The sequence below is a fragment of the Ictalurus furcatus genome, chromosome 5 (genome assembly GCF_023375685.1).
Source record: "Ictalurus furcatus strain D&B chromosome 5, Billie_1.0, whole genome shotgun sequence".
Lineage (NCBI taxonomy): Eukaryota > Metazoa > Chordata > Actinopteri > Siluriformes > Ictaluridae > Ictalurus > Ictalurus furcatus.
In genome coordinates, this window is record NC_071259.1 from 16,194,152 (window position 1) to 16,219,068 (window position 24,917).

General features: G+C 39.0%; 1 protein-coding gene across 1 annotated transcript in view; it reads right to left on the reverse strand.

Moving 5' to 3' along the window:
* The window catches only part of cux2b (cut-like homeobox 2b), a 144,977-nt gene that overhangs the window by 76,729 nt on the left and 43,331 nt on the right, over nt 1–24,917 (reverse strand). Inside the window, exons 2-3 of the mRNA XM_053624880.1 lie at nt 18,336–18,446; nt 16,508–16,555 (exon numbers count right to left, since the gene is read on the reverse strand). Of these exons, the coding sequence (XP_053480855.1) occupies nt 16,508–16,555; nt 18,336–18,446 (159 nt within the window). The remainder of the gene's footprint in view (nt 1–16,507; nt 16,556–18,335; nt 18,447–24,917) is intronic.

Genomic DNA, 24,917 nt, shown 5'->3' on the forward strand with positions numbered 1-24,917 from the left:
CTGCCTGATGACCATAGTTGCAAATCCAAAATCTGATATTGCCTCTAATCAATTTGCTTGTTCTCTGGTCAGTTGGTTGGACCTTATGGGCCAAATCTCACTGTCTATACACAATTGTTCCAGCATACTCACAACTTAATGTGGAAACATGCAAAACATAGAGCCATCAATAATTCTGTAAACATTTATATACATATACTGTATTATCAACTGACAAGCCTGTTTGCACATTTTCGTCAGTGCTTGCATAAAGTCCGTGAAGTTATAGTAAGTGTCAACCAGAAGCAAAACATTGTTTAGCTTTAAGTGATCCGTCATGCTCTGGAACTTGAAACACTCAATTAGCTGCTGAATCATCTTCTGTCTTAATTTTATCTTCTTGTGTTCTATGTCATATCTTACTATTTTTTTCCAATAATCTGTAATGGTTCACTCGGGACTGTGAAGACTAAGTTTGTCTAACTGGAGATACACCATAACATTAAAACCACCTGCCTAATATTGGGTAGGTTCCCATTGTGTCTCCAAAACAGCTCTGACCTTTCAAGGCATGGACTCCACAATACATGTGAAGTTGTGCTGTGGTATCTGGGACCAAGACATTACCAGCAAATCCTTTAAGTCTTGTAAATTGCTTGAATCTGACTTGTTTGACCAGCACATCCCACAGATGCTCAACTGGATTGAGATCTGGGGAATCTAGAGGCCAAGTCAACACCTTTAACTCTTTGTCATGTTCCTCAGACCATTCCTGAACAATTTTTGCAGTGTGGCAGGGTGCATTCTCCTACTGAAAAGAGGCCACTGCCATTAGGGAATACTGATGCCATAAAGGGGTGTACTTGGTCTACAACACTGTTTAAGTAGGTACATGTCAAAGTGCCATCCACATAAATGCCAGAACCCAAGGTGGTGCCATCTCTTCCCCAGGTAAGCGAGGCACACGCACATGTAAAAGAAAACGTGATTCATCAGACCAGGCCATCTTCTTCCATTGCTCCATGATGCAGTTCTGATGCTCACATGCCCATTACACGTGCATTCGCCTTCGCTCCCCAAGTGCAATGAGCCTTGGGCACCCATGACCCTGTCGCCGGTTCACCCGTTGTCTTTCCTTGGACCACTTTTGGAAGGTATAAACCACTGCATACTGGGAACACACCACAAGATCTGCCATTTTGGAGATGCTTTGACCCAGTCATATAGCCATCACAATTCGGCCCTTGTCAAAGTCACTGAGATCATTATGCTTGAACATTTTTCCTGCTTCCAACACATCAACTTCAAGAACTGAATGTTCACTTGCTGCCTAATATATCTCACCCCTTGACAGGTGCCATTGCATATACTTTTAACCCAAAATATTTATAGTGGTACATCTCTAATATTCTATTCCCGCCAGGGCCATGTGTGTGCGGAGTTTGCATGTTCTCCCCGTGCTGCGGGGGTTTCCTCCGGGTACTCCGGTTTCCTCCCCCAGTCCAAAGACATGCATGGTAGGCTGATTGGCGTGTCTAAAGTGTCCATAGTGTATGAATGGGTGTGTGAGTGTGCCCTGCGATGGACTGGCACCCTGTCCAGGGTGTACCCCGCCTTGTGCCCGATGCTCCCTGAGATAGGCTCCAGGTTCCCCCATGACCCTGAAAAGGAGTAAGCGGTAGAAGATGGATGGATGGAAGGATCTCTAATATTCTGCAAAAACAATAGTAGTGAAGTTCCACCTTTAAATACACATCTATCCAATAGATTAAAAGAAAGACTTCTTCAACTTTAAAAAATTTGAAGTCTGCCAGAATGGTTCTACTGGAGTCCTCAATCACAGAAAAACTAGAATAAAGATCCTGGCAGACTAAAGGTGCACTCAGAACTGTTTTCAACCTTCATCATTATCCAGCAGGTCATCTACAGGTGCAGGTACAGCCACAAATCCATAGGAGAGTGAGACATTAAACCCAGATCAAAATGTTTTCCTGATCCACCCTCCTTGCTGTAACACTGTTCCCAAATCCTGCTCAAAGCCTCTAACCCCAGACACTGGAGCCTTTCTGAACCCCCACAAAACTTCATTCTGATCCTCTATCCTTATGCCCTTAAAGTCACCAGAAAAAAATCCTAGATGTGAAAGAAGAAAAGGTAAAAGTAGTGAGGGGTAGCACAAAAACAGACAAAAGACAGTATCTAGACCCTTTATTGGAGTCTTTGCAGTTCAAAAGACAAGCAGCAGAACAGAAATTACAAACATTGGAAGTAAGTGAACTTTGAGGTGAATGCAACTCATATCTCTGCAAGCTGTAGAAATGTGAGAAGTTGAATTCAGAGTGATTTTTTTTTATATAAAAGAAGAATGGGAGGGGAAACATTTATTATATCAGTTGAGTGATAAACAAGTGATGTGAATTTGAAAGCATGTAAAAAGAAAGAAGGTATATGATGCTTAAAACACCTTTTTTGTACCCAATGATGTTGACAGAAGGCTGGACATTAACGGAAATCAGTCACCTTTATCTACCCTGTAAGGGACACAAGGGCATGCACAAGTAGCCTCCTCAAGCCTGTGTACTATTTTCAAAACAGCACACTGAAAATGTTCCATCACTATAAGCACAGAAGTTCTCTCTGTGTATCACACTGCAGCCATCATCCATTCTAAGAACGTAGTCAGTGCCAGTCCAGGTTCGAGGTACGAAGAGATAGAGAGAAAGGTAGAGCAAGGGAAAAAGAGAGGGGGACAGGGGCACCATGATGGATGGATCTTGCTTGGCATGGTTCTCCTCTCTCCCTCACAGAGCTGGTGACTTTCCAGCCAAGCAATTATCATTACAGAAGGCATAATAGCCTAATTAATTACCAGTGTCAACGTTGCCTTTGTTTCAATGTAACGGGACATCATGCCAACAGAGCATCCGCTTAAAAGGGGAAAAAAAAAAAAACTCACAAGTGGCTCCCAGAACATAAAAGACAGAAGGGAGAGAGGACACCATGTGCCTCCATAGCACACGCTCACACACACAAGCACGCACACACACACACACACACACACACACACACACACACACACACACTCACTCTCTTTCTCTCGGCTATTCTATGATCAATCAGAATTGGTTAATTAAATTTGCATAACAATATATATATTTTTAAGCTCCACAAAATCTTTTAACATTGCTTTCCAAGCAAGATGTGGTAACAGACACATTTCTATCTTATATGCCCCAATACCTGCACCAAATATGAAAAAAACATGCCTAGATGACAAACACTTCCTACCCCTCCATCCCTGGCCCTCTGCGTGTGAAATATTATGTGTCGGGTCTGTCACATTCTCTTCCCTTTTACATCTTAGCAAAAAATAGCAGTACACAGACAATCTGAGGCCAGAAAAAGAAGTGAAATAAAGCGTGGCAGCAGTTGGGGAGAGGGGGAATTGCACTGTGACTGATGAAGGTGCTGAGGCAGAGATGGCACACGTGCTTCTTCTCATTTTTAGCTAAAACACCAGGCTACTTAATAAAACCTTGTTGAGGGGCCCAACGGGTGTGTGTGAGCCTGAGCAGTGAATACATGCATATGATGCTATACTGCTGAAAATAGCACACAGGCTTGAGGAGGCTACTTGTGCATGTACTGAGCAACATTTCATGCATGTGCCCTTGTGCGTGTGGTTCTATGTCTGAGGGCATGTGTGTCTGTATTTGTAATCCTTGAAGGGAGGCAGCAGGGGCTCATTGTAGAGCACATTGACTCTAATAGGAGCCGGCGCAGCCATAGCGAGCAGCTCGCTGGCTCCTGCGGCGAGGCGAGTTTTGCATAATTAATGACTGTTGATGTTTCCAGGTAGTCGCTAAGCAAATTCACTTCAGAGCGGCTGCCACAATCGGCCCGTCTCCGGCAAGAGCGACACCGGAACAGACAGCTAACATTACCACCATAAATAAGGCAATTTTGTACAGTGTCTTCCGTCATTACCGTGAAGTGTTCAGGGGCGACAGTTTGAGTCACTTCAGTGATGACAGAAAAACAAAAACTGAAGAAGGTAAAGGGAAAAACAGCAGAAGTGAGGACCTTTTCCATATCTGGAAACCTACAGTGGATTCAAACTCCTTGTTTAGTGAAGCTTCAATGAACCCCAAGATATTGACTAATGGATGTGTGTTGGTGGTGTTGAAAAAGAAGTCACAGATAACAAAGCAAGCATCCGTTACTATTATGTAACTGTTAACATATGTCCGGTAAAGTCCCCCAGGTATGGATGCGGCTGTGAAATACAGTCATGCCTTCATATTAAGGTGTCAAGAATTAAACATTTTTAAAAATGCCAGCCAGCCAGAGAAGGCTATTTTTTATTACTCTATCCCCACCACTCATTAATTTATTATAACCTTTAAGGCTTTTCGATGTCATACATATTTTACCAAGAGATATTGTTCCCTTTCTCAGCTCTCATGTAGGTCTCAAAACTGTCAAAAGACAAATCACTGGTACTGTCTATAATTAGCTTCAGGTAAGAACAAAGAGTAGCATTAATCCTAGCCTCAGCATTAATGCAGAAGACTAAGCATTTTAACAATGAGACAAAAAACTAATATGCCAAAACTGAGACAGATTGCCACCTTATACAAGGATGTGTGGACTAGCAAATCTATGTTCGAGTTTTATTGCTTTATTACACATATTTTCTTTAAACCAATATTTGGGATGTCAGATACTGTAAAAGCATGTAGCATTTGGGAAATATGGACTTGCATACAATCAAGAATATTCTATCATTTCATATACAGCTCCATTTGCTTGAAATTATTTCATATCAAAACTGTGCTGGTATATAGTAGCTCTATATTTACAAGAATTGAATGCGCCTGCTACCTGATGCAAGATCATTTATAACTAGCATACCTTATTGTGGATTATCTAAAGGTAATCAAGACAGACTGTATAGGAAGGCAATCATTCCAAAGTCACACGACAACATGGCCTTCGGATACTTTTGTTATAAGGCTGTGTAAGTCGTTTACTGAGTTGAATGGAATACAAAGGGAGGCTAGAGTCATGGGGAGTCCTTTAACTTCATAATGGAGCACAAGTTTGCCATCCTGTGCTCTACCACCATCCTGGTCTGATAAGTGACCGCATCAGGCACCTTAACCAGGTGTTCAGTCCATATTTCAGCACGAGTTCTGCTTATCCGTGTCCAGCTCCAAGCATGCTTGGCGTCCTGCATTCTACCACCACTGTCCAACAGAGCTCTTTTGAGTGTGGTTGCAATGGGCAATGCTGCTATTCCCTGACTGTTTCAATGATATTTCCATGTCCGGACAGGATATTGGTCTGATGGTATTATATATGTTATATTTAGTAAGGACTGACAGACATGGATGAAATGGATGAAATCTTAGCACTTTCAATGTGAAAAGGTGGTTGTTATATGTAGGTATCATAAATAGAATTCTTGCTTTACTGTTAAATCTGTTCAATTGACATTTTATTTCTCCATACTTGCACAATATATTTTCTTTTTCTTTTCTAATTTATTCTTGTTACAATGTTTGTGCCAGGGACAGCACATTTATTTTGTGTTGTATAGGAACACTATTATGGGTCTTTAATGAATATCATCGCTGTTGTTTAAACAACTAAAACGTATTATATGAATGAAGTTATGAATTAAATTTAATATAAACTGCTGACAATTTTTCATATAAATGAACATTTGTTACAGGTCAAAGGAAAGCATTAGCAAGACGAAAAAGAAACATATATAATGAGTCTGTGTCCACTGTAGCCTCAGAATCCTGTTCTTGGCTGACAGGAGTGGAACACGCTTTGGTCTTCTGCAATTGTAACCCAACTGCCTCAAGGTTCAATGTGTTGTACATTCTGAGATGCTTTTCTGCCCAACACAGTTGTAAAGACTGGTTATTTGAGTTATAATGACCAGACTGTCATGCTGACGGGAAGGCTATTCTCCTCTGACCTCTCACATCAACAAGGCCCATAGAACTGCTGCTTACAGGATGTTTTTTGCTTTTCACACCGTTCTGTGTAAACTCTATAGACTGTCATGTGTGAAAATACCAGTTTCTGAAATATTCAAACCAACCCATTTGGCACCAACAACCATACTGATGTTTGATGTGACTTAACTCTTAATGAAGCTCTTGACCTGTATCTGCATGATTTTATGCATTTTTCACCACATGATAATCGCATGAATGAGCAGGAGTTATTAGAAAAAGAGGCCAGTTTTATTTACACACACATACATATCCTGTAAGTTAATAATGTGTGAATATATGCATTCCTATGACCTGAAACAAACACAGGCTTAGAAAACTACAGTTATTTTTGTAATCTCTCCCTAAACCACATGCATATTTTGTTATCTGTGAAAAAAATCATTCTTCATAAACCCCTGTGGGTCTGATCTGACTGCGAGTGGCCTTTGAGCCTTGGTTCTACGGTAACCGGCCTTGCAAGTTCCCTTAAGTACAACACTGTGTGCAATCATGAATAATTTATGATATTCTTATGATTGAGCCTGGCCCATGGGACAACACAGACTGATGCAAGTCATGAAGCCTGTGACAGCAAAAAAAAGAAAGAGACAAGAAGAGCGAATATTTGTGGGTTGCAGAATGCTGATAACAGTGACATGAGATGCAGGTGTTTGATATTCTAACAGATACACAAAGAGCATTTTCATGTCTTGCAATCCCGAACTTGGCGGTTTTACACAGTGCAGCTCCACGCAAAGCTGGATTTGGTGAGGCAAGGAAAGTCAAAATTGGGGATGGGTTTGAATAAACATGATTTTGCTGAGATTCCCTAGACACTTAGTTGGGGAATAGGGCCTACCTTTCAAACCACTGGCAAAAATTGCTCTCAGTATGAAATGTAATAAAACGGCTATATTGCTGACTCTCTGCGCACCTTCAGTCATACTTCACATCTCACAACTCAGCTGGAGAAGGGATAAACACACACACACAAACACAAGCACACATGCACACGGCACACACACAAATGCATTTGCCCAGTCAGGTGCTTAGACCACAAACACTTTTACACATATGCACACCATGCTACAGTGAGTAGACATATATAATCTCACTTAGACATGCATAAATGCTATAGTAAGCCAGTAAGCATTCTTCCTGGAATTCAAGTCCTCTGACACCCAATTAAAAAACAGTCACAATCACTGCTAGCATAGGAAAACAATTAGGCCTATGCCTTCCACTTTATTTGGATGCATGTTTCAACATTAAGATATTGTTTAAGATTAACAGTGCATGAAAGTTGGGTACATATACTTAAATATTGGGCATGGGTGTTGAACTTAATTATTGAAAGTGCATGGTTTAACAGCTAAATCAGTTAACACTGAATAGCTTGAACATTAAAGCCTAAATCAGTCTGAATGTACCTAGTACTGGGGACGACTAGTTAGCTAGCTGAATACTGGGACCAAATTAAAAGAGCATCACGGCATGCCACAAGGGTAATGGTAGAAGGCAACCATATCAAAATACCATTTCTTAGATCCCTGAGGAAGACAATTTATTTTTGGAGTGTTCTTATCCATTTCTCAAAGAAATATGGTAATGCAGAGGAATCTCAGGTTCTCTTTCATGCTGTAAAGATGTTCTCTCCTTCTCACCCACTGCACCTCTCCCTCACAGCCTCATGTTAATTAGTATTGTGCTTAATCCAATATTGAAGAGCCCAAAACTGTCAGGTCATATTATAAACAATCGGCCTGAACACTCGCGCAAATGACATTTTGTGCTGCTATCTCTCTCCACAAAAAGTTCCCAAGGTACTAATTGGCCTACTTTATGTTCTCCGTCTTTGAATTGCCAGTTCTTTTTTAGTTTGGGGTATTAGTCTTGACATCCATCGATCTGTAACATGTGGCATTCTATATTTTTCCAAGAAGAGGGAAAGGAAATGAAGTGAATAGGTTAACTCTTTCCCTTCCAGGTGCAGTTGACATGATGAAGACTAAGGGCTGTTTCAGCGGGTATGGTCAGGTCTGCTAAAATGAAAGATTGCTTGTAATTTGAAAGGAGAATGAAAGTTCAAACACTTTGCCAGCAGCAAAGTAAGTGTAACTTTTCTCCTTGTGCATTATTTAAGATTAGCTCCATCACTTTATCAATCTATCGATCTCTCAGCAGAAAGATGAAAATGGAAAAATAATGAGTCCGATGAATGCTGTGTAAAGAACATCAATGTGCAAAATTTAATTATCTGCAGAGGAAAAAAATGTCGACTGTTTTCTAAAACAAAAAGAAGCGGTTAATATTTTGCCTCTCTGCATATTTTAATTACCAGATCAATCATAAGTACGTACAGTGCTGCTTTTGTGAGAGACGAGAAAATTGCAAGTCTAAATGAAAAACAATAGATTTACTTTAAAGTCGAGTCTCTTTTGAAGTCTAAATTAAAATTTCAGGTACCTTTAGGAAAGGCTTCAGAAAGTTGCAATATTTAATTAGTGTGTTTAGATTCCACTGAAATTACACTTCACAGGCCAACATGATGTTAAATGAAAACTCTGGAGGATTCAGACTTGTGCTGTCTCATACAATGGGAGTTCACAGCACTTGGTAACGGTGGAAGAGAAATCATCAGGTTAGGTCAATTAAAATTTTTGCTTAAGGCCAACTATTCATACTAAATTTACTCTTCACCCAAACATACTCTTTTTATGTTTTTATTTATAATTATCCATGATGATACTACAATAAACACTTCCCTTAACTCACAGTCAACTCTTGGTAAAGATGGAGAACTCATTCATATAATAATGTCTGTATGGTTATATAGCCATTTTCACACTACCATAGATTCTATGACCGATACAGAATTTAAGGGTTGGAATCTTTGTCAGACATAAATGTGCAAAGACTTTATCTATGGCCTGAATCTTTAGTGCTGTGTGTGATCTAATACTGTGAGTCTGCTTGTAAATGGCTCTGTCTCACACTCAAATCCAATCTGGGTCCTTCACTACAAACACATTAGATGAAATTGAAAATTAACCCCTTTTTCCACATGTAGATTGTCTGATCTAAAGTCAAAATTTGACTCAGCCCCTGCTTTTGGGAGGAACACATAGTGTGTTTTATGCTTACATGACTTTTTAAATTCCCCACCTTGTTCAGTCAAGTGGTGAAGTTTATTTCTCTTGGCGCATCTTCGCCTGGCACACTGCCACACATTTCACACATTTTTATTGCCTAATTTGACTGCACTCTTGCCAGCAGCTGCATACGAGCCAAAAGTGGCAGTAGCTGTTGGTCCTACTCCATGCCACACATCCTCCCCCTGAAAGCCATGGATGGATCAGTTCATCGTTCAGATTGAGAGAATATTGGCTAGGTTTCATCATGTCATCTGTTTCACCCCCTTCAAGCAAAAATAACCAAAGGCATTTCCTCTCAATCATGGAAAGCAATGCTATTAGTTTGCCCCTCCATATAGTCAGCATCTGTTCTGTAAAATCAGTTCATTCAGATGTGCCAAAAATCTGTGTACTGCTGAGTGTTGGTGTACACTGGCACGATGATGGAATTCATTCATAAATTTATACAAAATCCCATTCACCACCTCCTCCATTCAATCATCCATCCTTCCATTGTCAGTCCTCAGACAGATAGAGAATGTCTGTCACCTTCATCCAAAGCTTGCCCAGCTTAAGCATTGGTTCATGTGAAAAACTTTAACAAGTGTTTGTAACAGTCTGTAATTGGGAAGTTCAGTGCCTATCCTTTTGTATTGCATATGGTGTCAGGTGAATGTGTGTGTCTGTGTCCCATGTGCTTTACATAAGCTGTGTGCACAAACATGTGTAACATTTGCACAGCAGCAGTGTCACTCAAGCACGGTGACTCCCGAGCTCAGGACTGTCAGGATGCTAAAAATGAAACCTTTCATCAACAATGCAAGCAAAATGCACTGACACACATCCATTCCACCTGGCTAAAAATAAGGGGCGAACACACACGCGCACGCACACACATACACGCATGCACACCCTCTACTTGTCTTAAACCAAGAGGCAAAATGCTAGTTTAATGACAAACCTATATCCTTCACATGCAGACAGGGACTAGCCTCTGTAGCAATGCAAACACATATGAAAGCGATTCCTACATCAGTGGGCCTGCATCTAAGAAATACTTTGGTAATCATTTAATATATGCTTTTTTTAACAATTATTTGATTGGGGGGGGGGGGGGGTTATTTAAAAAATATACTATATACAAAAATATTTATTTTATAAATTTATTTTAGAAATATTTCTATCCAACATTTCAATGAACTAATACTGCTACAGAAGCTTTAACTAGACTTAATTAAATAACACTAACTACAATAATCTGCCATGGCATGAGAATATTAAGTCTTTTTGTGGACCATTTTTTAAAATTAGACACATAATCTAACTTTTTTTTTTTACTGCTTAAGCATACTTTTTTGCAACCATGTTTCACTGTGATCAATTAAGAAATTAACTGCATTTCATGCCGTTTCAGGGGTGTCCATTCTTCTCCGGGCCGGTACAGGTTTTCATTCCAACGAAGCAGAAGCCACACATGAGTCTATTGAAAGCAAAGATCAACTGATTAAACAGGTGGAATCAGGTGTGGCTCATGCTTGGTTGGAATGAAAACCTGCACCCACCCTGGCCTTTTGCAGATAAGATTGGACACCCCTGCCTGATTTATTCAAATCCGACCATGGAGTCACTAAGATCACATTTTTCCCCTTTCTGATTTGATGTGACCATTAACTGAAGCTCTTGACCTGGATCTGATTGACTGATTAGATAATTGCATGAATGTGCAGGTTTACAGGTGTTCCAAATGAAGTGAGTGTATATAGTCTATGCTAAAACGATGTAGCGTTTTTTTTTTTCTTCTTTTTTGAAAACAGCTTAACTACTCACAGCCATCGATGACCGGGAGTCCAAGACAGCAAAATTGGTCATTCTGTCTGGGTGGGAGGGATGGCATACTCTCTTCCTCTCAGTCACAGTGACACTAGCAAATCATGGTCCTCTGTGAGATGCATGCATGCAGAAGGGGGCAAATAGCACTTTCCTCCAAGTGTTATGCTGCCCCTTGACACAGCATGAGCTGCAGTTTGAAAAGATGTGGTTGACTGACTTTACATGTCTTGGAGGAAGCATGTGATACCCCTTACCCTGTCAATTAATTGTTGAAGCCTTACACATCAGACAGATGTACTGGTCAAATGTATTGGTGTGTAGAGATAGAAAGTAGTGAGTATTTTAAAAAGATTGAGAAAAGAGAAAACTGCATTTGATCCGTGGAATATTTCAGTCTGTTACATCTTCCTCACACACCATACCTGTGCCATATGCTGACAGGACTGGATTTGAGATGCAAAAAGTCTGTTTACTTCTATGCACTTCATATAGATATTTAGCTAAGCACAACAATTGTATCAACATATCAGTTCAGAGACTCTTTAGTACAGATTAGAAATAGTGCCCCTATCTATTAAAAATACTGGCAGTAAACTGGGGAATAAGAATAAGAATATATGTGCCTTATGTACACATATTACATGCTCTGCCTTTGCTAATATTCACTGTAAAATAAAGCTCTTCAACTCCTACCATAACTCAGGATGGGGGTTTTATTAAAAGCAATATAACAGATGGCACTGCACTGTAGCTCCTGGCCTCAGAAAGTACATGTGTGAACCCTCTCCCATGAGGGCAGGCTGAGTGAGAGGATGAGCAAGAGTGAAGAGAAGAGAAAAGTGTGTGTACAAGTGTATATGTAAAAAGAGGTAGCACTGGGAGCACCGAGTGAGACTGTAAGAAATCATGTCTTTCTCTCACCAGACAAAGTCTTCCTTGCAGAAGCAGAAATCTCACCTCGTTCACACCTGCAGGACACAAGTGATAAAGCCGAAGAGGAGAGTCCCACCTATTTATATCAGGTTGGTGGGTAGCACTCACCATTATGACAGGAATACATAATGGCCCACCTGCTTGTGGACATATACTAATGCTAATTCTAATGTATCAGGGACAGAGAGCAAGCAACACATTAAAATTCACACTATGACTGGCAGAGAAAAGGGTGGGATAAGATATAATTGTCATACCACACCTATGTGTCTGATTAAAGGTCTCTGCATTCATGGTAAGATTCAAATTGGAAGCAACAATGAGGAGGAACACGGTGCCTGCTAGTGGTGGGAGATATATTGGTAATTAGAATTGTACACCAGCAGAAATGTGTTAATCGCAGTTTTTCAAATACTGCTTCCTGGTTGAATAAAACTACAAAGCAGAGTAATGTTACTTGCTATAAAACTGCTGCACACAGAGGTGTAGAGTTGTGGAGAGCAGATGTTACAACTGCTTTAGGGCTGCTTTCTGCATTGAATGTCACATAGATGGGGTATGTATCTCTGAAGAAAAAGCAGTACAAAAACTTTTATGCACACAACATGTACAAATTATGTACAAATTTTTCTCATTTGTAAGTCGCTTTGGATAAAAGCTTCTGCTAAGTGAATAAATGTAAATGTAAACATGGTCACCAAAACAGCCAGCCATAACAACAATGATTACACCAGTGCACATTCATCAAGCACTGATCATTCTTTGCGGTTTGCATTCTAATATCTTTTATTATTATTTTTATTATTATTATTATTAAACATGTTAATATACCATCACCAGACATAATACTGTGATACCATATTTTGGCTATAATGCCCACCTCTGCTGTATAGAATTGTTACTTTAGAAATATCCTTATTCAATCTGAAAGCATTTATAGTTTCATATGCATTTTCAAAAATGCTTTATGAGATGGTTGTAATTTTTGTATTTAGACATTTTTGCTCCCATTCGACATTATTTTGGCCCATTAATAGTTAATCTGTAAATCTGCAAAAGTTCCTGCATTCAACATTGTCAGTCACATAAAACACCTCACACACTTCTATGAGAAACTGTGCACTCTTATTCTTAAGAACTCATCCAGCAGCTCATCCACCTCATATAAGCCGTGAAACTGTATGGTTCAACTAAATAGCTGCGTTAAAGGTAAGCGAATGAAAAGTGTTCCGGTCTCTAACATGCACTGAGCTATAACACTGCTACACAGCCTTTAGGAAAATTAGCATGAGCTTTATGACTGCCGGAACCATGAGCCCGTACAAATCGGCCCAGCCAAAAGCAGTTGCTCAAACAGATATGTAATTACACCTCTCGTCATAAAAACTGAGGAAGCTAGTGACAATGCACTCTTTTTCCCCCCTCTTCTTCTCACACACAGCCCAGCCATAATTAATTACCATCCCTTTACTCTCTGATTTATTCCTCGATTCATAACATATTTATACATTCAAGATGAATTATCATTTCCTTCAGGAATTAATCAAAAAGCAGGCAGGAAGAAGCGGCACACTCTTGTCATGGAATGATCAAAGACAGAGAGACTTCACCTAGAGCAAGGTCTGAACAGACGACACTGATCTGTGCTAGCAACGTTATGTACACGACTAAATCTCCGCACTAATATTCAGCCTAAATGGCCAAAATGTTTATCAAATTCATTGTACCATTACTTCAAATTTTACCAAGAAAAATCTGTTTGATTTTTGATTTAAAATGAAAACAATGAAATATACATTATATGTCAAATACTGTATATTAGATGACTTCTTGTTATACAGGCTGTCGTTGGGGATGTTCCTTTAATTTTTCTATTTGTACTATACTTTTTTATTTTTTAAATGCTAACATTTTCTTCATCAGTGTAAGAACAACAATCTAAAATGGTGACGAACTAACTCTCTGCCCATACTAGTACTGTATACATAGTAATTTTGATTCACTGTCATTTAATTTTTAACACAAACAAGTAACAAGGCTTAATTTTAGTGGTGTGTGCATAAATGTGTAGGGAATATTGCCATGTACATATTAAAAATTCACCACAGATAGCAGTTTTGAAAGCGTTACACCTTGAAAAAAAATAAAACACTGCTGGGGCCTTTGTGACCTAGAAAACAGGTGTCTTATGCAGAATTGCCGTAAGCAGACAGGTTTGGCTGGACAAGATAAATGGCAGGGCTGAGTATGCATGCGAAGACAGCTGGATTTCATACCTCTCTTCCTGATAATGAGCGGAGATGATGATTTCTGGGCTGCAGGGGTTAATGGCACGAAACCGAACAGAGCCGCTAATTACATGTTACGAACTATTTATCAGAATCTCCATCTGCGCTGCGCCACAACTCTCATTGTGCACGCTAAATTACTCCTTGGATTATCTTTGTAAAGCAAGTTTCCATAATTAGGGCCCTGCACTGATGTTTTCTCTTTCTGAACACCAACAGACAACGAGGGAGAGAAGCAGAGAGAAAGACAGTGAGAAAAATTAGCTGACTGGTTAATTTGGGCCTGACATTTCAAACCAGCGACACAAAGGCACCTCACACACTTCTCTGGGCCTCCTCTTGGCAATGTGTACTTCGCAAACTCTGTGCTATTCTGAAAGGTGAGTGCTGGGTGCAATTTGCTCACTGCTCTCAAAGTAAGGAAAAAACTGCCATCAAAAGTAGCAAGTGCACAAAGTACTTATGATGAACAAGGACTTTCTCCCTGAGCCACCTGAAAAGCCAGAAGGTATGCCTTACACTACCTCACTTGAGCTTCTTCTCTTAATTTTTTTTTTTATTAAAATTACCTTTATTAGAAAACACTCTTCATTATAAAACCAAAAGGCTCTACTGGTCTCCCAGGACCATTGGATTAATAAGGACAGAGATGTATTTTAAGACATAAACTCGGCTCCTCACTGTCCTTAATCTCCTTTCCACTTCACAGGCCAAATTAACACCTCTCTCTGGCTCTGATGGGACCTCGTTAACTTGCTTCCACCCAGAAAGGGAAGGAATAGAGAAAGAATAAGGAAAAAGTAGAAGCAGGAGGGGAGAAAGGAACTGAAGCGGCCAATGACATCCACCAGCGCTGGGATTAACCCTTGGTGTGAGGGAACACTTCGGGAATCTAGGTCAACGGCGTGTTCCTAATCAGCTGGCTGGTTAGTGATAATTAGCAGGCGAAGCAGTGCATGGAACGAGGGGAGGGACGCGGTGAAATGAAACAGAAAAAGAAAAGAAGAACCTGTCGTGTTGCAAACACTTCAAAAGGAGCATACTTTCTCTTTTAAAAAGTGGCACACCAAGGGTCCAGGGATCGCCAGGGACATGGTGAAAGTACAGAGCTGAAGAGGAAGAGGCAGAGAAAGGCCTAATGGGACCCAAAGTACACAGAACTTCACAGAAACTTCTGAAGGAGTCATGTACATACACACAGACACACGCGCACAATTTGCACATACAAACCACCTGCATGAAGGCAGAGCACTGCATCTCTGCACACTCTCATTAGCCACACAGATACAGAGGCATAGTTTCAACCTTATTGTTTTTAATTGGTACAAACATAAGCAAAGAAATATCAATAAGCACACCCTCTGACATTTAAGACTGTTTTAACAAGGTGTTTTTGTGGAACTGGTTCTTATATACCTTCAAAATAAAGCCTTGTAACAAATCTTAAAAACAGATTGTGGAGACTTTTTAGATGCTCTTGTTATGACCAAAAGGTTTTCAGAGCCAGCTGTGAACCTCTGTAATCAGACATGGAATTGCTATCCCATACCCACCATACACACCACTGCAAAATTTTGCTCCAACTCGGTCTGGCGTGGTACTGAATCACTCCTTATGAGTGAGGTGAGGGGGCTGGAAACATATTTGCAGTATCGTTTCAATACGCCTGTGCTTTGTGGACCATGGAGCAGGCTTGCAAATATGATTTATGATCTTCATGTAATGGCTGGAGCAGCGGCTTTTCAGCAGAGATCAGATGACTGTCTCAACAGGGAGCATGTCAGAGGAGTGGCACAGTGCATACCATCACATAACAGGAAGATAGAGAGATAGCAAGAAAGGGAGAGAGGAGTCAGGGGAAGGGGTGGGGATTGGTTGGGTTCTAGTGAGAGAGAGATATTTACAGGCAGACAGAGGCCCTGATACTTCAGCATGTTAATGGAAAGGAGATGCTGCTCAAGTCTGCTGGTAAAATGATACCAGTCAATAAGAGGGTGGAATGCGGATGTGGATGACGTTATTCTCCCGGCGAGAGGCTTGCTAAATGGCAACTGCTGCTAATTCTCATTATCATTGCTGTTTAAAAAAAAAACTGACATTAAACCTATGGTGTTGAATTCACTCCTACAGAGTTTATATTGAGTGGGATCAAATGAACTCTGAGGATCATTTGTTTAACACAATGGGAGTTTATTTTAGAGCAACGTTTCACTCAGAATTGCACACTGTTTGTTGTTGGGGTTTTTTTTGGTACAATTTTATGTGGAGCCACAGTGTTATTGTGTCATGTAAAATACAGTGTGGTTAAGTGTGCATTAGACTGACTGACCTGGGCTTGGAAACTCTTGAGGACAGGAGCAACCATCTCCCGCACTTCCTATAAAAGTAAAGAAAAACTAAACTAAAGAAAAAAATCAGCAATATTATTTGAACGTAACATTGATGTGCACAAGAAAGTATAATGATAATAATAAACAAATGCAAAAAAGTAATGTTTATGAAACACTTGTATTTTAATGTTCCTTGACTGAAGTAACTATGATGCAGATTGTGAGCCTATATAAAATGATGTTCACTGAACAGTGTTTGATTGCTTGCCTCTGCACATATACAAAATGCATCAATGAAAGACAGCATGTCCATGGAAAAATGTAAAGGTGAATTCCACATATATGTGAACATTAACAAAAGAAATAATGATTATTTATAATGTCATGGAGGAAAGATGTTGTGAATGTGTAAATAAAGTTTGCACAAATGATTATCAATGTGTATGAGTCTGAAAGTATAAAAGATTTCCTGTGTGACATTGAGAAATGTATGCTTTTTTCCATCACTGCTTAAGTAAACTAGTTTTTGCAACAAACGAGGAACACCAGTCTGAATAAGGTATTTACATGTAGGTGTTCCTGCATGCTTCAGTATATTTATGAATATCAATTAAAATCTTTTAAGAACCTTTTGACTACATACATATGATTTATCATCCTAAAACCTGGCTCAAGCATTATCAGAAAAGTGTCAGATATATGCAGAGGGAGCCTTAGCCTTAGGCTGCTCACAATCAATAACCTACAATATCAAATCAATTGATCACTTTTGCTAAAAATAAATTCTATAGGCACTGATTGATTTCAGTGGGGAAAAAAATCCATCACAATATGACCTTAGTATGTCTCGCAAAGTTTGGCTCTATAATCAATTTAAAAATATTCAAAGACTCTGATCTGAAAAACTTATTCAAGGAACTTGTCTGATCTGTACTGCATCATAACGTCATGATGGAGTTGTACCAAATTAGACTTATAAAAGCAGATTCTTAAGACTGACACTGCTTTAAAATGGGTTTCATAAAAAATAAAAATTTTGCAATTTTTTTCAAACCTAAATACAAAAGGTTATACATTATTAAAGGCTGTTGTAATCTCCATTAGAGAAAAAAAAAATCAGTACTATACAAGTATTACACTCAAAAGTATGCCAATCCTGTAAATCCTGATTGTCACTGATGACATTTGTGTCAAGTGGTGTGCAAATTAGGCTTTGCCGTTTCAAGTCTGGAGAATTTGATGGAGGTTAATGTTGAAGCTTTAAACGTCTTTAAGCACAGTCAGGGGAAAAAAAGTCTGTTAACGAGGAAAAATGTAAAATGTCAGTGCTTATATAATGAGAGGTGCGTGACATGCATTTTTTTGCCTCCTCACCTTTACCTGAGTGGAATCAGTCACTTCAATAGGGATTAAAATTAAAGGGGGAAAATGGGGACTCAAAAGGAGAGAGGCCAAAGGCTGAAAAAGTGAAACGGAAAAAGGGAAATTTTATACCTTTCAGATGTCTGTCTGGTTTTATTTAAAAAGTTGCACTTTGACTGTTCTGAGAAGTCAACACAGTGCATGTATTGTGTTAGAAGGTATATGGCTGGTCTTATGCAGTTAAGTCTGTCCTTTCCCATCTTATAGAGCATACATAAACTCCATACACTCGGCCCAATGGTTACCATAAGCAGTGAATAAGTGTGGGGAAAGAGTGCATTTATGATGCTATGCATTAAAAAGGATTTTAAAAAGGAAATCTGAAAAAGGTCAATGGAAGAGAGAGAGGAGCACAAACACGACCACAAAAAAAAATCTCACCCAAAGACAAGGCTTCTAACTCACCTCGGGGACATTTTTCTTGAACTCACGGCTCAGCTCCAGCACGTGCTTATGGGAGTGCTCGCTCTCTTCCTGTCGCCCAGCCAGTTGTGCTGCCACTGAATTTAGCTCCCTCTACAGAGAGAGAGAGATAAACAGAGAGAGAGAGAGAGAGAGAGAGAGAGAGAGAGAGAGAGAGAGAGAGAGAGAGGTGCACGTTAGAGAGTGCTGCCAACAGTTATAAACACAGCTTAGTGCGTACATAAATAAATATACACTGCTGAATATTAACAGTGTAATCCTTCATGATCTGATAGAAAGCAACTGCTTACCATAAGACCTAGGCCCATAAATAATTAAACCAAAATAAATCCAATGCCTACAGTAGCAGAAGGCCTTTTAGATAATCAGTATCAGAAGTAATCAATACCTCTGCAACAGTCATGGGACTACAGCATAGGGAACATGAGAGAGAGAGAGAGAGAGAAACATTCAGGGGTTGGGGGAGGGGGTGCAGCTATCTCACATATTGACCTGATGTCAATACAATCGGACTCATACGGTGTTGTCCAAAAATATATTCAAGCATAATGTATGCACAGTAGATTGCATACACGTGCAAATATTGCCTTTAAAGAATCAAATAGTAATCCCCATCCCTCCACACTGTCCAAACTCATCCAACTCTGCTCATCTAATTGAAGTTTATGGAGACAATCCCTTATGGCATCCACCAAATCAAGCAGCCATGATCAATCATCCAATTTCTCCATCTGTTCTCTGCAAGCCAGCAGACCACTTTGCTCTCTGCTCTCTCTCTCATTTTTTTCTCCTCATATTGTCAAAGGTCTTTTTGCTCAACCACTGGTGAAGGATGAGAAAAGCAGACTGAAAAGGAAGCGGGAAGCATTTCAATTACTGTATCAAAATCATACATGACATGGAAAATTAAATTCACTAGGTTTTAATTAATCTGCAGTCTTACTTAAAAGCAATTTAGAAAATTATCTAAGAGGAGAAAAATCCTGAGGACAAAAAATGGATAGTAGCTCTAGATGAGATAATGTGCTTAAGGACATTGCCAAAAAGAACAAATCTAATTCTTTCCACACTTCATTAAATTAGATTTTGTTACTAGCTTTAAAGAGGATCAATTTTTGTCAGTTTTTGGCCAACGTTTGAGAATTCCATTTTTTCCCAGTTTTTGTCAATGAATAAGACTCATGTGACTTTATTTATTCAAAAGGTCTAAGATGCCAGGGTAGTTTGAAGAGGTGTGCATTGTGTAATTATCTTATAACTAATAATTAATTTATGGTCAGTAACTGAATCTTTGTCAGGTCGTGATGGATCTGGAACCTATATACCGTAGATGGGACATCACTCAATTACAGGGCACCATGCATACCACAGTCACACACTCATTACCTTCATAATGCTATATAATCATTTCATTTTTGGACAAAATAAAAAACTTCTCCAAATGTTAAAAGAAAAAATAATAAAGTCGACAACTTGAGCCTAAATAGGAGATACAGGCATAACACTTAAAATGATGATGAAAGAACACTAGTCTGCAAACAAAATCCGACAACAAATAAAGATTTGACTGTTAATACAGCAAATACAGCTTTTTATATAACAAATACTTTGCTAAACATAAATTCAGAAAGCACTTGGATATCTAAACCTTGCTAAACATTTGCTGGAAAGAATTCATCTGAAGAGATAACCAATTTGATTAAATCTAAGTAGTGACCAAAAGCTGACTAAATAAGAAATAAAATATGCAGGGATGTGCTGTTATAGGAAAATAATCAATGACTGGGTGGACTCAAAGCAGAGTTAATCTTACCACCACAAAATTGATTATTTTAATATAAAAAGGTCCCAGAGTTTTTTTTATATTTTTATCTTATACCACAGAAATTTGCCAACAATAAGAATTGTTGTAATCATCAGTTGACTATTACATTTTATGTTGCAAAACGACAACGTTAGTTTCTATTATTATTTACAGTGCCATGAATAAGTATAAAAAAAAATTAAAGGTGTCATTGCAATAAGTTAGCTAGCTAAACTTGATAGCCAATTAGTGGTAACATAATTAGATGAACAAAGCTGATCTTATAGTGTCACATGTTCTCAATATAAATACACCTGTTTCTAGAAGACTCCTTATTTTTGAAGACCTCAGCAGAAGAAACTAATGTTTTCCCTTCTTTGTGGGTTTACTAGGCAAGTGTCAGACAAAGTTTGTTCAAATTGCTCTTACACTTGCTGTTACATCAAGCACTGGGTTTCAGAGCTGCCTGTTACTGCCAGTACACATTATGTGATGTGCTGCATGTTAGGTAAAGTTTTCCCAGGTTATACAATTCCCACACACACAGGAATCCCAGCACAGCACTCCTGCTTCCCTGTTGGGCTGAAATACTTATGAATGCTAATCGATGACTGGTTACATTCCAAATATCTTAGAGCAATTTCAGTTCTTCAAATCACGTCTGCAACAATCATTTGTTTTCAATGGATTTGTTTCGGCACAGAAACCTTCTCACTCCAATATAAATGCTTCTCTAAAGATCTACACACACCTCTATACAGCCACATAGAACACAGACACTAAGTTAGCTTGACTGCAATGAGGTTTAAGACGTGTAAAAAGCAGACAACCAAGTCAATGTTTTTCAAGGTTTGTAAAAAGGCAATCAGGAGCTGCATTTTCAGTACATGGCAGGCAGGTCAATCGCAAGGCCCTGTCATTAAGCCTGTGCCAGTCAAACATCTGGTGGTAATTGATGAATCTCCCATTGGAAAGCACCATCACCAATTTCATGTGGGTAGGAGGAGCCACTGGAGAGGCAGAGGCTAGACCATTCTACTGAGGCTAGCATACGTCGTCCTGTCTGACAGACAGCATAATAGTGGGAACTGAATGGAAGAGGTATTTACGCTCTAGCATGACAGACCACCTCCACAGAGCAACCGTTCCTAATATGCAAATGAGGAGGCAAGTGTGAACAAAACACCACTGGGTTGGAGGATGTTATGTGATGCTGAACACAAGATCTTGCTAGCAGTGAATAAGGTTTGTGCACTTGAAGAAAAAAAATAAGTCATGTCGGATATTTCTTTAAAACCATGGAGTTTTAAAAATACATCTGATATTGCAAAAATGCCCCCAGAGTTGAAATAACCTTCAGGTGTACTATAGTGCCTGATAATCATTTATATTGACTGCCACTAAATATGTGGCATTAAAAGCTGACAGCACAGAACAGGGGATGGTGACATCTGGAAAAGCAGATCTAGTTCCACCCCGTGAAAAGGGGTAGTCACACCAGCACAAATAAATGGGGGAGGGGGAAGAAGGAGTGGGCGACAGCAACAAAAAAGGAAAAATGTAGATGGAGGTATTATTTTGATATTCCATCTAATTGCAATCATAGGCAGATGTCTGAAACTGTGACAGCATCAGCAGAATTACTGCTGAGAGAACAGAATCTTTGTCTAAAAATAATCAGACATTCGGGGCTCTGCTGTTTGTTATAATGGTAATCGATGCTGGAGGCTTTGAATTCCATCAATTTATAGATCCACTCTGTTCTGCCTAGTGACTGCATTGCCTCCAAAACCCTACTGCACACAAACAGACACACAAAGAATTCAAATTCACACAAATAGGGTCATCAGCATCCATGTATGTAACCAAGCCTACATGTTTATCTCTATCTTACACACACACACACACACACACACAATATCTGTGTATGTACACTTCTACATACACAGAGATGCCTAATCGCATTTGTAGAACATATTGCTGATACAATAAGGAACCCCAACAAAGAAAAATCAGTCACTAACAACCAAACACAGGCTGCAGTGAAGTAGAGCACAGGGACTAGTGTGTGATGTAGATAAGTGCAGTTGCTTTTCATATCCATTTTTCTGTACAGCAGAAGATTGTCCTTAACCATTTCAGATTAGCTCCTCAGATGCCACTTTCAAGAGGGAGATCGATCAATAAATCAAATCAACACAATCGATACAAAACCCGATTGCCACAGACTAGTCTGGCCCACATGTTATTACTGGCACCACCCCCACCCTGGCCTTTTAGCCTTGTCTACAAAAAGAAACATACAATTTTTGGGGGGATGCAAGATAGGCTGGCTAGAGGTCATTTCCAAGATATCTTCAGTGCCGCTACAGGTGAGTGTGAGCGAAATAACAGGCATGAAGTCCCTCTGCAACCGTACCATATAAACAATAACTACTGTGAAGTGCAGTGATAAACTGAGGCCTTAAATATCATATACTACACTGTTATCTGCCTTATAAAGTAATATCAGTGCTGCTGAGAAAAACTACAAAAATATAAAAACAGAAACAATGGTGAGCATAAGTACATTTAAAAATGCTCTATATTATATATATATATATATATATATATATATATATATATATATATATATATATATATATATATATATACATACATACATACATACATACATACACACACACATATTTATAAAATACTATATACATTTATAACCCGCTACTGCAATAAAGAAAAGAGCGGGTGGTACAGCAAAGAATTAGACTGTTCCCATAAACGCACAATTACCTGTTAACTAAAATGCACTGAAGGGTGCATATAATACGCTAATAGTGCTATGGCGTGTAGATTTAGCAGGTACTGTCTCTGAAAATCTCATTTTGACACCTTTTCTAAAGCTGCCGGCAGAGCCTGGGAAATGATCCCGAATAATTAATCCCCAGTCAGTCAGGCAGCCTCTCTACAGACAGCACAGAGGATCTTAAAGAGGAGGAGCAGCACATGAGCGTTACAATCATCGGCAGAGGTGTGACTAGCGTTGTCACGCATTAGCCGTCATGCTGCACTTCTTTTAGGAGTTTTAGCGCCTTGCATTTTGCAATCCGTCAACACCCCATGTAAAACACATAGCCCTGTTTCTTATGGTTTCTTTAAGGAGTGTTTTAGGAACAGATGGAAAAAAAAACACCCATTACTTCTGCCACAGAAGAGAACCACTGGCAAATTCACTATGAAAAGTAAGAGGGGTAAAACCCAATACCACACCACAGTATGACTATATTTGTATCATTTCATATCAGAATGAAACTAATAAAAGTTAACAATACAATCAATAAAAAATAGTGGAATTAGAAATAGAAAGAAAAAAAAACCTTCATATGTACGACAAAAAGTCAATAAACACAATATATTGTGTAGATGCAACTTGAGTTCAAAACTATTACAAATCTAACTCTGACTTTAAGAAGTGTAAATCAGTTTGTAAAATTATTTCAATGCATTGTTTTGAATGCTAAAAAAATGACTGCATGAAAAACAGGTTATTTGGGGAAAACAGTTGATAAACATATTACCAGTAACAAACAGACTCCCAGGAAACATTTACTATTTTATTACAAATAATTACATCAAAAATAAATGACTACATTACCTACATTGCATCTATAATATAGAGTGATTTAAAAATGCCTATTGAATTTTAACCTGAAGAAAGAAAAAAAAGGGAAAATATATCTGTAGTTAATGGAGTACTTATCCATATGAAGTATAAAAGTATTTCTTTATAATTGTAGATTTCTTGCAATTCTTGCTTATGATCATCAACAAAAATACAGTCAACATAAGTTCAGCAGCCCTGCAGAATTTACGCAAATACCAGTAAACCTACAGAACAGAAAAGCCTGGTTACAGCGTCCTCAATAACCAAAATGTTACTCCACACAATGAGAAAAATGTGTGGAGAAAAAAAAACCCTGTTCTGATCTGAGCTTTGCGATTTGTAGTGAACAGGGATGCATGGCTGCCTATAGTTCAGATTCCCTTGTTTCTAATTGAGGTTTTGTTCACAGACAGCAGCAGCAGGATGAATTTGGAAGTGTAAAGGTGCTTCTCAACTGCTGAGATCCAGCAAATGCTTCAAATCTCAGCAATGCACTTAATGTTGCAGCATGAGAGCTGCTAATACCAGCACTACTAATGCAGAATCTCATAGATATGATGCTGGATATAATCTCCGGTTATGATCCACTAGGTCTATAATGTAGTCTGGCTGTTTTGGAGGCTGTTTGCTATTTGAAACAAATACTCTGTTCAGGTTGTTTGATGGACTTGGCCAGGTCAATAACATTTAGGCAATGAAGATACTGGAGTTTCAAAGCACTTGTTGGATCTAAGCAGTTAAGATGCACCTTCCAAATTCATCCTGCTTCTGTTGTCAGTAGCCATAACATCAATAGAAACAAGTGAATTGGCTCTACAAGTAACTATATATCCCCATGCCACCATGATTCACTAAAATAATCTTTCTTAAAGTTTAGAGAATTCTTTTCTCCCCATATTGTCCTCATTTGTCTAAGACTTTTTCCCCCCTCCCTCTCAGAGCAGTAGAGCATTTTGGTTAGTGAAGAAGCTAGAACCAGGCTTTTCTTTTCTGTTCCATATCTTTATTGGGGTAAAATCTGTAGGGCATTTGAAGTTTTCGTTTCATTGTGACAACATTTAAAGTGCTCTCTTCATGACTGAATGTATTGTCTAAGGTC